General features: G+C 32.7%; 1 protein-coding gene across 5 annotated transcripts in view; it reads right to left on the minus strand.

Moving 5' to 3' along the window:
- Window positions 1-1,836: 1,836 nt before the first annotated feature.
- Window positions 1,837-13,844, minus strand: part of Kcnj3 (potassium inwardly rectifying channel subfamily J member 3) — a 155,244-nt gene continuing 143,236 nt past the window's right edge. For all 5 annotated transcript variants that reach the window (XM_070023064.1, XM_070023054.1, XM_070023045.1 and 2 more), the window contains one exon: window positions 1,837-5,069. In XM_070023064.1, the coding sequence (XP_069879165.1) occupies window positions 4,483-5,069 (587 nt within the window). In that variant the 3' untranslated portion in view covers window positions 1,837-4,482. The remainder of the gene's footprint in view (window positions 5,070-13,844) is intronic.

The raw sequence follows: 13,844 nt of genomic DNA on the forward strand, positions 1-13,844 counted from the left end.
GGGAGAGACAGAGATCTCAGAAGACTCAGAAGGCTAGCTTGTCTCAAAATAAAATATAAAAAACCAAAGAAACAAACATTATAACTAAGATAATAATAATTTGAATAAACAAATAACAAGTCTGATGATCATCCTCTCTAAATCGACTAGATCAGAAACAGTAGTAATTTTTCAAGTTAACTGCTTTTAGTTTTATGAAGCCATTGAGACTGGGGAACATGATATATCCTATAACTAGTGCAGGATTAGGAAACTGTTTCTATTGAATACATCCAGCTGAAATAACTGAATACTTAATTAAAAGATGATAAATATTTAAGTAAAATCATGAAACCTGTTTATTTTGCTGCTTTACTTACTGTGACTGGCTCACTAAAGCGTGAGAAGTTTATGAAGATTCTTCCACAAAATGCAGGTGGCAGATGATAAAAGTAATTTCAAGTAATAGCTTGTTCAGTTGACATTTTGGTTCATGCCTCTACTCAGGAAGCTAAATCTAAAGATCACAGTTCAAAGTCAGCCTCCACAGGAAAGTCCAAGAGACACTTGCTTCCATCTAACCAGAAAACGTTCAGGTGTGGAGCTGTGGCTCAAGTGGGAAAATACTAACCTTGGGCAAAAAGCTAAGAGCCAGTGACTGTCCAGGACTGTCAAAAAAAATCAAGTAATACCAAGTAATACCTTTCATGAATTAAGTCTTCTAATAAACTGAATCAGAGGAAAAAATGTTAATAACTGACTGTAAGAAAGTAGAAAAATGATAAGCACACTGTAAAGCTAAACCCAATAGTTTTAAAAGTTTAATGTAACTTTTATAAAACTGAACTTGCAGTATGGAATACATGAGTTCATACTTTTGTAAGCAAAATGACCTTGTACATTTAAATAATGATAGATTTCATGCCAGAAAATGCATTAGTTTAATAGTAATTTGAGTATATACAATGTTAATCAAGAATAAATTCTGAAGCAGAATGCTAAGATGTGTTGTGCAGTCCATCGGAACTCTTCACAAGTAAGGAAGAATGGTGGAAATTTTCATGATACAAGTAGATTGGAAGGCAGATCTTCCATAACCTCAGTCTCCCGCCAGCAGAAATATTACATTATGTGAACCTTTCCTTGTGCAGACAAAAAGGTGTACTAAACCAAATACTTTGAGCATAAATGGATATTTTTCATTAATATTTAAAGCCATGTACAGATGAGTTTAAAACAGCATAGGAAAATTTTTGCAGAAATAATTAATGCGAAAATACCCTTAACTTTTATATTTATATATTTACAAAATATATTTACATATTGCTGCAAAGAATAAATATTTAAATTGAAGGTAAGCATTATCAAAATAATTATATTTCTTTTATTTACAACATCTTCATAAATAGAATGAAATATTTTGCTATAACAAGAGCTATACCATGAAAATACTACAAAAAAGGATCTAGATTCTGGTCATTAATGTTATTCAGGTCACAATACAGAGAAATAATTGCTTGTGATCATGGCATAGATAATCAGTTCCAAGATCACATTGGTCTACTTTTTCCAAGGAGAATAATAGCTTCTACATTGGAGAGCTAAAATTTATATTGGATTTAATTATCTTTTATTGTCTTTTATTTGAGCTCTTAACCATTCCTAAAATGAAAATGAGTTTTTTTAAATCATTCAATAAAATGCATATAATCCTCATGGTTGAAAGACATACCACGTACAACTTTTTTAAAATGTTACATGAAATCAAGAAGTCTTTCTGGCTGAGATAGATGAAATTAAGATGATTTCACTTAGAATGGTCCATGTCACCAAAAAAATAAATCAGGGAAAGGTGAATAAAAGCAATTCTTTATTTTTATCCAAATATATCAGACTTCGTAATATAGTTTCAACAAAAACTTTACCACATGTCATCCAAATCAGAACATTATAGAGAGAAAAAGAGTGCTGCCGATAATTACACACGCACAACATATATAAACTGGAATCTTCCTGGTTAGCCAAGACCTGTGGTCAGTCTAGAAATAGGGGGTAAACTGCAATAACATGCAGAAATACCACCTTTCCCACACATAGGTGGAAAAGATAAAAGAATACCATTCACTTAGTTTAATTAATTTTGACAGGAGTAGCTCTTTCTCATAATTCAGTTCTCTGTCTAAATATTATCCACCTCCCTAAGTTAGTCACCTCCTCTAAATAATTGATTCATACTCTATAAGGTCATTTTCAATTATGTTACACTCCATTCTTCCAACTGTTATGTTGGCCATTGGAAATTGTCCCAATTTTTTTGTCTATTCTTCTTCCTCTCCTACTGGTACTGATTTACAGCGAACATTTTCTTAGTTATGTTCAAATTCCTAGGAACCAAAAAAAAATGCCTAGGACACAGAAGTCACGCAAAAATATTTCTAAATTAATGAATACATTCAGAGAGTCTGTTTTTGGTTCTCCTCCTTGGCACCAAAAACAAATTAAAATGACTCTCCAAAGTAAACTATGGCTCTGTTAATTTTAAGGTTTTGGATTAAATGATCTATATAGTTTCTTCCACTGCTGAGAAACGATCTATGCCCCATGGTCCCCTTTCCATGCTTGCTACTATTTTCTTTCCTATATCCAGCAACTAAGAATGTTTGGTGGTCAAGGGATAGGGCAACTGCTCTATTCACAGTGGATGGGTTTTCAATGTTGATCATTTTGCCAGTAACAATTCCCTGCTATATATTTGCACCTACAGAATTTGGTTAATACAGAGGTAGCCAGAAAGTATTATTTTTAGAGTTTTGAATGCAGTAACTTACCAATAATAAAATCATGACAGGATTGCTAAAATATAAGAAATGAAGTGAGCAAAACCAGCCATTAGCGATGTACATGTTAATTAATGTGAAGGGGACTAATGCTAGGCAGACTTAGATTGAAATGCCCAAAGAAGTATTAAAGGAAAATCAATTCTATTCTAATAAATTTTCATTAAAGAAGAAAAAATCTATCTCACATTTTTATTTTGAAGGTATTGTACTGATGAGAAGCTTAGTTTCTGATAATCAAGGCTTAATAATGACAATATCAGATATCTGGGGTCCAAAAAATAGTATCATCAAAATTATTAGAGGCCAGGAACCCAAGACACCAAGAAAACCAGTGCGCACATACATACATATAGAAACATACACAAAATACTAATGTGCAAACTATGTTCAACTGAGATCTAATTTAATTTCTTTCTGGTCTAGCCAAAGATTTCTATTTATCTATGAGTAACAAGCCTTGGATAAGTTCCTTGGATGATGAAGAATTACATCCTTTTACAATAAATGCTATAAACAGGAGAAGAGCATTAAAAAGAGACTCAGTTAGACATACTTTAGCATAAATATTTATCATATGCTACACTGCATTTCCATGTTTCCTTAAAGACAAACTAATATTTTTAAAGGAAAAATTTTCCAGACAAAGTGGAAATGCATCCAATTAATTCAGTTTGAAACAGGGACCATTTACTGTATAGTAACACATAGATTCTGATATTTTTTCAATAATAACCTGGTTTTTATAACTATATTCATCATTTGTTTGGAGCTTGTATTTGAATTAGACTGCATACAAAGCCAATTTCCTAGCCTTATTTAGTCCAGGAAAAGACTAAGTAATAAATTAATCAAGATGTATCCCCCATCTAGCAACTTTCAAAAATATAAAAAAAGTATATACCATATGCTGGTATGTTCTATAATTTACAAATTAAATGTATAATGGTTATACTTTTGCAGGTCTGTAGTAGCACAAACTTCTGTGACTCTTTCATGATAAGATACAATTGAAAACTTCCCATGACTTTAAACAGCAGAAAACATCAAATCAGATTTTAAAATGACAAATAATTTAAGGCTAAAATATTGGTATTAATAATTAATGCCATTAGCCTTTCTAGTCTAATAAAGTAAACATGCACGATAATTACAACTTTGAACAAAACATCACAAATTTTACCAGATATATTTATGTATGCTGATATGTATGTGTGTGTGTCTGTGTGTGTGTGTGTGTGTGTGTGTGTGTGTGTGTGTGTAAGTTTACTGCCCTGAAAACTATTCACTCAAGTTTGGCTTAATACATATATTAGAAATGATGGGGATAGTACCACCCATTTAAATATATATTTATATAATTTCCAGAATATACAATATAAATATGCCATATATAAATCATGCCATAAAACTAAATGCAAAATTTGCACATTATTGCATGCTTGATGTGATAATACATGCCCATTAATAACTTTCTTAGGATGTCCTCCCTCTGTAACTTTTGCTTTCTGCAGAATAACAATCCTTGGGAATAAAGAGCTGTCAAATATGCTTATTGGATTTTGGGGGAAATGTACCTTCCAGACTCCATAGGGAGAATAGCCTTATCAGCCAAATATCTGAGTATCTTAAATCAAACTTAAATAATGCCTAAGGGGATGTTTTGTTATGTAAATCGATCAGAGTTCATTTTTCGCAATTTGGCTGGAAGATTTCCTTCCATCCTGGCTACTCCTCCAGCCATCTTTTGGAGCTTTGGTGGCAAATCAGCCACAGATTGACTCATGGGATCAGATAACATCTTGGTAGTTTTAGATACCAGTTTTTCTTCTGAGTTGCCAGGAACTGAACTTATTCGTTGAAGTTTCATGGGCAAATCTCCCAAACTATAGGCTTTTTCTGAAGTTGTTGAACTCATCCTCAAAAGTTTTTTGGGAAAGTCTTCTCTTCCAGTAATTTTCTGCAGCTTTGAGGGTAGCTTTGTGCTAATGTCTTCAAGTCCATCTAAGCAGTCCACAGAATTATGTCTCTCTTTGCTGTTAGTTATGGCTGGTGCAATTAAAGGGGATGACATGAGGAGCATTTCCTCCTGCTCTTTCACACTATAAGGTGGTGTAGGGACTTCAAATGTTGCATGAAACTGGGAGTAATCGACTTTAAAGAATCCTTCTTCTAAAGAAATAACAGGGAAAAATCGGTGACCCCACAAAACTTCATCTTCTGTATATGACGTTCGAGCTTGACAAGTCATCCCTATTAACAGAAGAGAAAAAAGCACCTTGATGAACTGGGCATAATGGAAGAACATGGAAAATTAAAGAATTCATTTTGCTTATTCACTTCTCTGCATATACTAAATGATAATCTAAATGGCAAAAAGAAGTTTTACTACATAGTAATAGCCTTAACTACCTATACTTGTTTCCAAGGAAAAGTATAAGACAGTGCTTCTCTTTGATATTTGTAATAAAATGCATTGGTATTTATCTATAAACAAAATCTAAAGAATAAAAAGAATAATTTCAGAATTTGTATCTCTGTGGCGAGCTTGATGTTGAAATTATGTCAGAAAAATCATTTAAGAAGTAATGTAATATGTGAAATACATTTGACTTTGAATCTAAACTTTACCAATCTTAGGATGCCAAATTTTCCTATGCTCTGAGCATGAAAGGCAATGTGATATAGAAAGTTAAATGTGCCAGGTGCTGGTGGCTCATGACTGTAATCCTAACTACTCAGTAGGTTGAGATCCCAGGATCACAGTTGGAGGCCAGCCCTAGCAGAAAAATACCCATGAGATTCTTATCCCCAGTTAACCACTCAAAAACTGGAAGTGGAGCTGTGGCTCAAAGTGGTAGAGTGCTAACCTTACACAAAAAAGAGTTCAGGAACAGTGCCCAGGCCCTGAGTTCAAGTCCCATGACCAGCAACAACAAAAGGTAAATGTGTCATTTAATATTTGTTAATAATTAAGAGTTCACTTTATATTCCTCACATAATGGTAACAAATAATAGAAGGTGAGAGCCAAAGACAACTCTCTCCCAAGTACTGACAAATGAATATGGTGAAGGTATTTCTGTGTTGGATAATAACAAGCCATCATACTTACTGGTACTATCCTTTTGGATTAAAATTAGCTTAGATTTTAGGTATCTCTAGTAGCAAAACAGTCATCTGAGCCTTGAATATAATTTACTTCATGGTGCCTTAATTTACTCAATTTTTTTCTGTTCAATATCACGTATGCAGATTGAATTACTCAAATCAATCAGCCTCTGAACATTCTTTATTCTTTATATCTATAAGTGCATACATATATTAAAACCATAAAGAAAATTTCAGACAAAAGACATAATTTTTCATTCATGATAAAATTCATTGCTACACCTGAAAAAACATATTGCTGGTTATTAAAATGTATACAAAATTTTGTATTAATGGCTATTAAAATGTAAAATGCCAGATGAATTTAAATTATCCTTTCAATGGTAATAGCAACCTTTCTTCATTTACTTCAATTTTCCCCAACACACAAGTGATTTTTATACTTTGAAGGCCTAGTGTAGTTTGGATTAACAAATATTCTGCTATTTTGCCTCTTGAATAATAAACACATATACAATACATGTAGAGCTAAATTGGATAGTTAAAAAGTCACAAAAACATTTTATTGAATCTTTATAAAGTTTTTGTCTTACGAATATTATTAGTAATATATCACCATGGAATGAGCTGTCATTGCACACATTTTTCTAAGACAACTTTTAAAAACTTACATAGAAAATGAATGCCTAGCAGAAGGCAGGTACTATGCTCAGCTTTCTCTTTACTTTTAGATCCCTAGTAACATCTTGCTAAGATATTCAGCTCATGAAAAAGATTGGGAAATTAGTGCTCAGAGAGCTCAAAATATCTTGATTTCTCAGGTACAAATTTGAGAAACTGTAGGGAAAAGATACCACCATGATTTGTGAGGGGGAATGGAGGAGGAGCTTAGCCATAATACCTCCAATATTTTAGATAAAAACTCCATTGTAAACAATATAGAATTTTAACTCTTCCATGGCACAAATCTGACAGTGACTTAATAATGATATTATGAGACAAACAGCTTCCAGAAACTCATATGAAGGTGAGGAAACTATTTTAAATGTTACTTGAAAGTTTAAATGACATGAACAAATCAGCATTTTTAATTTTCAAACAATTTTCAACCTCTATTTTATAAGAAAATTACCACTTCATATTACCACCATGTAAGAAAAAAATTGGATACATTTAATTGGCTTTTTGAGAAGATAAAAATAGAGAAAAGAATTGTGAATAAGACTAAATATCATATGTTCCTATGCATGAAGAAAGTAAGAAAGGCTAAATTATTCTTTATTTCTCCTTAAATCAGACATTGTCTATAAATTCATATATTGCCTACATTTAACCATTTAAAAAGATCATGTTTTTATACTTATATCTAGTATTTTCTTTACAACCACATTTTTAACTTAAACAAAAGTTACTTCATTGTAACCACTGTTAGTTAATCACAACAAAAATGATCTGTAGTAAGAGCACATGTGCAACATAATTCGGTGTTTTAAAAAGCAAGATAGATATGTTCTATAATGGATATAAACACATCCATACATTAAGATTTAAAGTCACTCGAGGTCATGAACAATAAGAGTAAAGACTGAAAAAAAGATTTTATGGCTATCACCATTGTAATCCTTTTTTTTTTTCGTTTCAGTTTTTGTTCCGGGTGTGTTGAAAACACATTTATCAACAATCTATATTGTGGGCAAAGTTCTCTCCCATGCAATAATCTCTCTTATTCCATGTCCCATAACTGCTGTCTTGGAAAAGGTCCAGATAAAATCTTTACTGTGCAGAAGTTGTATTTGCTGTGTCACAGTATCCAGACATTCCCTTTGGTCTGTGATGAACACCTTGTGTGAGTGACAAACATAGGATTAAAGACAGGATTTCTCTGACCAGGATAAAGGGGGAAAAAAAGGACAATAATCAAGTTACAGGTATTCTGAAGGTTTAATTAAGGACATGTCAAACAAGGATTCCTTTTGTCATCATTTGAAAACCATTCACATTTGTTTGTTGTTTTTGTTGTTGAATTAATCTGAGGAGGTGAACTTAGTTTAATGACAACACACAATCCAGAAAGGAAAATGTAAAAAATACAGAGGTTAGACTACATGGGCTCCCTCATTTTTAATAGACATATTGGTGCTGGATTAAAGCACATTAAGCAATAATACATTCCTTCTTTACTCTGTGAATCAATGCAAGGAACAAATATTTTTTTCACAAAATGTTTTCCATCTAAAGATTCAGAAGTCTTAGCTATTTCCAGTAGCAGCATCTGCTGCTTTGCCAGTTTCCACAGAGATGAGCTTGTGTTGATTTTCCCCACATTTGCTCCAGTCTGGAGTCTGGTTTAAACATGCAAACACTCGTATTGACAGTGAAGAGGTGCAACCAAATTGTACCCTGTGAATAATGGTATTCACCTGTATTGACTTTAAGTGACATTTTTATCTAGGAATTTAGGCGTGGTTTATTTAAGAATAATTTGAATTAGAGAAAGAAGTAATAAGATAATACATTCAAAAAGAAGAAACATGTATATTCTTAGAAAACATAATTATATCTACTTTGAAACTTCTCAATTGAAATTTTATTTTTGAACACCATTTTGGGATAACTTATCCAGAAAATAAAATATAAGCTTTCAATTACATCTTATCCTAGATCATTATCTACACACATTTCAGATACCAGACATTTTTCTTCTAACTAATTTTATAGCTTCTGTAACATTTTAAACATATTGCTCTCAAAATAATAAAATCTTGAAGTAAAACCAGATTTAAATTTATGATGTCTGTGGATTAGCCATTGGCACCTAATCTAATGAAACTGTGAAAAGAATAGAAAACCACACAAAGACTAAAGTGCTAGAAAATTTTCTTAGAATCAATAACATAATGTTATAGTTGACTTTAATCATTCCATTTGTGAACATCTCTTTTTTAATTTTTTATTATGACAATACCATACAGAAGGGTTACAGTTATAAGAGCAAGGTAAAGAGTACATTTCTTATCCAGCATTGTTGCTTCCTCCTACAATCCTTAGGCTCATGTTTAGTCTCTCTTGTTATAGAGAGGGAATATGAGACAGAAAATGTTGAAAAACTCTAAATAGTAGGACTATAAGTACTGTCACATTTTTCCATGTTTTAGCATTATATAAAATGTTTATAACTTGACAGTTAAAAAAGAATCACTTATATCCAATGACTTTTAAGATTATTTTTATATTACCATTCTAGGTCAAATTTCCAATATGTAAATACTTCCCCTGTACATTTATTTATTTTCACCAATATTTAGGAGGAATGGGAAATACAAATGATCCCCAGGGAACAATGAAGACAACAGTCATTCTTGAGTACCCCACACCCAGTTTGTAACCTGGACTGACAAACTTTGACAGATTTTCTGGAAAATATAATTATTTATAGTTTATAAGAGAGAAAAAGAGCCATAGAGATTTACATAATTTTAACCACGCTACTTAATATTGGGATTGTTAACCAAATTCATGTTTTCAATTATGCAAAGTTGTGTTTCATTTCGCTTTGGAAAGAAGATAAGTTAATTTCTTAAAGTAATGTAAAGTCCCTACCATTCTTCTCTTTCTTCTCATGCACTGGCATATCCCTAACGATGCATGCAGATATTTTTAATGTGAAGAAATATCTGAATACTTGTTTTTACTGTAGATGTCATAGCACCTCAAATACATCAATTATCAAAGGTCTGTTTCTACAAAGTTAAAATTTGCAAAGATTTTTCTCTCTCCCCCATTTTCTCTCCAGTTAAGTGTCTCTAGTTCTTTTCTATTTTTTTTTTTTTGACTATCCTGTAGGAAACAACTGAACGTAAACATTGAACAACAACGTGTGAGCTACTGCTCTAAAAAAATTCCAGGGACAGGATTTTGATTTTTTTTAATTTTAAAATTATTTTTCCTAACATCAAAAGGTAAATATTTAGTGAAGCCCTGTGGTAATACTATGCATGTCAAGTATTTCTCTAAGCATTTTCCTCGTGTTACCTGTAATCCTCACCAGACTTTAAGGAAGATAATATTTTTCCCTCCCCATTTTCTAGAGAAAGAATTGAACCTCAGGATAGTTGCAAACTAGTAAGATCACACACAGGTCATCTGAGCTGAAGAAATTGGGTTTAGGAATTCATGATCTTTTCCCTCTCTATCAAGTTGTAGACAAAAATAGGAAGAAGAAAGTTAGAATGGCTATACTCAGGAACTCTAATAACAACAGATGATGGAGGGGATGTGGACAGAAGGGAACCTTACTGCATTGTTGGTGGGAGTGTAAACTTGTTCAACCACTTTGGAAAATAGTATGGAGATTCCTCAAAAGACTCCACATAGACCTCCCCTATGATCCAGCAATCCCACTTTTGGGCATTTACCCAAATGATCACAAACAAGACCACACTAAAGCTACCAGCACAACTATGTTTATTGCAGCATTATTTACCATAGCTAATATATGGAACCAACCCAGATGCCCCTCAGGAGATGAATGGATCAAGAAAATGTGGTATATATACACAATGGAATTCTATGCCTCCATCAGAAAGAATGACATTGCCCCATTTGTTAGGAAATGGAAAGACTTGGAAAAAATTTAGTGAAGTAAGCCAGGCCCAAAGAAACATAGGTCCCATGGTTTCCCTTATTTGCAATAACTAGTATATGTCTGAGTCAAGCAGAAAATGTCAGATAAGTTGATGTTACGGAAATGAACCCCAAGATAAGGACATAAGTGGCTTTTCTTTCTTACTATTGTTTATAACGTATTTATAAGGTGATTTCATTGTTGCTTTGTATGTCCCTCCCCCCGGGTATAACTCCTGTTTTCACTGTATTTGATGTTGGTATAATTTGGGGAGGGGAAGGGAAAAAACAAATTGTTTAAATAGGGATATAGTTGGACCCAATGCAACAATGAGAAATACAAGATGCTATGTCGAAAAACCAACTTTACAACTTTGGCGGTGGGGGAGGGGTGTAGTTGTGGAGATGGGAGGGTAGAAAAGGAAGCAGAAAAAGAAAGGAAGAGGCAACAATGATAAGAAATGTACTCATTACCTTGCTCATGTAATTGTAACCCCTCAGTACGATATTTTCACAATAAAAAACTTATTTAAAATATATAGTTAAATGACTACTCAAAGCATCAGTTTTGGATACAAGTATATTGAATCTAATTTTTGTGATCCAGATGACCTAGTTTTCCATAATAACGTCAGAAGGAAGACATAAATAAAATGGCCATTTCTACAAAAGTAAAGACTGGAGGCATGCTCCACAGCTCCGTGGAGTAATTACGCTTGTGCTAGGAAAAGAGGGAGTCACATCCCACTTCTACAATTAACTTTGGAAAACTTCCTTTGCCCCTCTGAACCTTAGTACTTTCAATCTCTAAAATTTAAATATTACATCCTAGGATTATCAGGATAATTTCAGTTATTTGTGGTATGCTTAGAATGCCTGAGTAAACAGTAACTTTTATAGCTATTGCCATAGATTATATGAAGCAGTAAATTTTGAGAACCTTAACATATCAATAAGTCTTTAAGAAATAATGTGATGAATAAATCATCTTTTGATTTGTCAGAAAACAAAATGTTGCTTTTTATATCTTCCTACTGGTTAAAAGTGTTAGCTGTTAGTAGTGAAAATAAAAATTATATATCCAATAAGTAATCTTGTACCAATCCTTGTGATATGGAGATGTTATACATTTCACTTCATTGTAGCATCAAAAGCCATACTGTGGATCAGGCATTATTAGTTCCATTTTTCATGTAAATTTCAGAAAATTTAAACAGGAGAAAGTAAGCAACAGAGCACTACCTCATGATTCCCTTAGTAATGACACACTGGATATATATATACATATATATATATATATATATATATATATACACACACATATATATGCATGTATGTATGTACGTATCCATGTGAATTTTTGGATATTGGGGCTGATTCAATAATTTGTATACAGAATCCTTATTTCTCAATATCTTCTTTAATATATGGAAAGGATATTACTGCACTAATCTGAAGGGAAAAAAGAACAATAACAGCTGATATCCTAGTGTTGGAAAGAAGGAGGTCATGTCAGCCCTAGAGGCCATTGACAAGAGGCAATATTGTAGTTTTGATGCCAGACCAATCTAGTAGCAAACACAGAATTGTAGCTCTATCAATAAGCTTGAATAAGCTACAAAATACCTTTAAAGCTCAGTTTTATCACCTGTACACTGAGGCCCATCTTGCCGACTGCACATAGATATGGTATACATTAAATTCAGTTAAGTAATATATGTAAATTTCATTCAGTAAAAATGTTGATGATTTTCTGACAGAAGAATCCTATAGGCTACAAGTTTCACTGTATTTGATATTGGTATAAGTTGGGGAGGGGAAGGGAAAAAACAGATTGTTTTAAAAGGGATACAGGTTGACCCATTGCAACAATGAGATGTACAAGATGCTATGTTGAAAAACAAATTTACAATTTAGGTGCAGGCAGGGGGGGGGGAGTGGAGGGGAGGAAAGGGAAGGATCCTTAGTTCAGCAGGTGGGAGGGAAGGGATGGTAAGGGAAAAAAAAGAGGAGGCAACAATGCTTGATAAGAAATTTACTCATTACATTGCTAATGTGTAACTGTAACCCCCCTGTACAGTATTTTCACAATTGAAAAAACTCACAAGCTGAGAATTTGAAATAAAAAGTAAAACCCATGATCTTTCCTTTCAAAATCATCTTAGTTTTTTTCAAATTAATAATTGTTTTTATAGTGACACCAGCAAAGTTAGCATTCAGAGTCCATTGTATAACATAAATTATTTCCCTGGTCTCTCTTAAATATAATTCTGAAATTATTAAATAAGAACATGGTCTGTTTTTCTCCCTATAAGTACTTTCAAAATTTCACCAATTCCCTCAGATATACTGGCTTTGAGACACATTTGGCATTCTCTGTGTGTTCTCTATGGTACTGCTCTGAGCTGAACTAAAATTTAAACTATAAACTCAGAAGAATCTCATAATGTTTTAAAGTCTTGTTTATAAAACATAAATACATTGCGTACTACAGAGTTCAATAATACCAAGGTTGCTGGCATCAGACTCTTCTGGGATATAGGTTGCAAAGCCATTAAGAATATATAAATTGCTTCCAGGAGCTATAGTTTTCAAATAGATGGAATCTCTTTAAAGTTCAATGTATTATTCTGTTCAGACAGACTTTTAGAGAGGAGTAGAAGTTTCTGGCAGGTATTCAACCCAACAGTGTCCTCTATTATTAACAAGCACTTGGTCTTACAATATGTTCTCAGACATCAGTTTGCCATTACTGCTCAAGTGAGGTCAAAGAACTCCTACCAAAATAAAAAGAAGAACCCAATTTTATTGGTTAGGAGACAAAGCTTGAATCAGAAACTTAACTACTAATATTTTTAGAACAGTAGTCTAGTTTTCCAATTCTTGGGAAAATAGTAAAAAAAAAAAAAAAAAAAGCAATGAATAGTAAGACAAATACCAAGCTTCCAAACAGCATTTAAATGTAGAAACAAAGGGAAAGTGATAAATTATGACAGGAAAATCATGCTGAAAATAAATTTAATATAGTGTAAAAGTAAGCAAAATATACAGATATTGTATATAAACAAGCTTGTTCTTGGGTGAACCATTCACTATTGCTAACTCTGTTGACATGTTATTTAAGTTATATGAACATTCATTGTGACTATATAAAGTGATACAGGATAATAATATATAATTTGTAAGACTAATATGACAATCAATACTATAACCTTATAATAACTACAAATGTGTAGGCTTACCACATTAGTTAATAAAAGATTACTGGAAACTATTACTGAGGTTACAATGAATTA

Source organism: Dipodomys merriami, unplaced genomic scaffold (genome assembly GCF_024711535.1).
Source record: "Dipodomys merriami isolate MVZ:Mamm:240054 unplaced genomic scaffold, mDipMer1.0.p SCAF_1, whole genome shotgun sequence".
NCBI classification, from domain to species: domain Eukaryota; kingdom Metazoa; phylum Chordata; class Mammalia; order Rodentia; family Heteromyidae; genus Dipodomys; species Dipodomys merriami.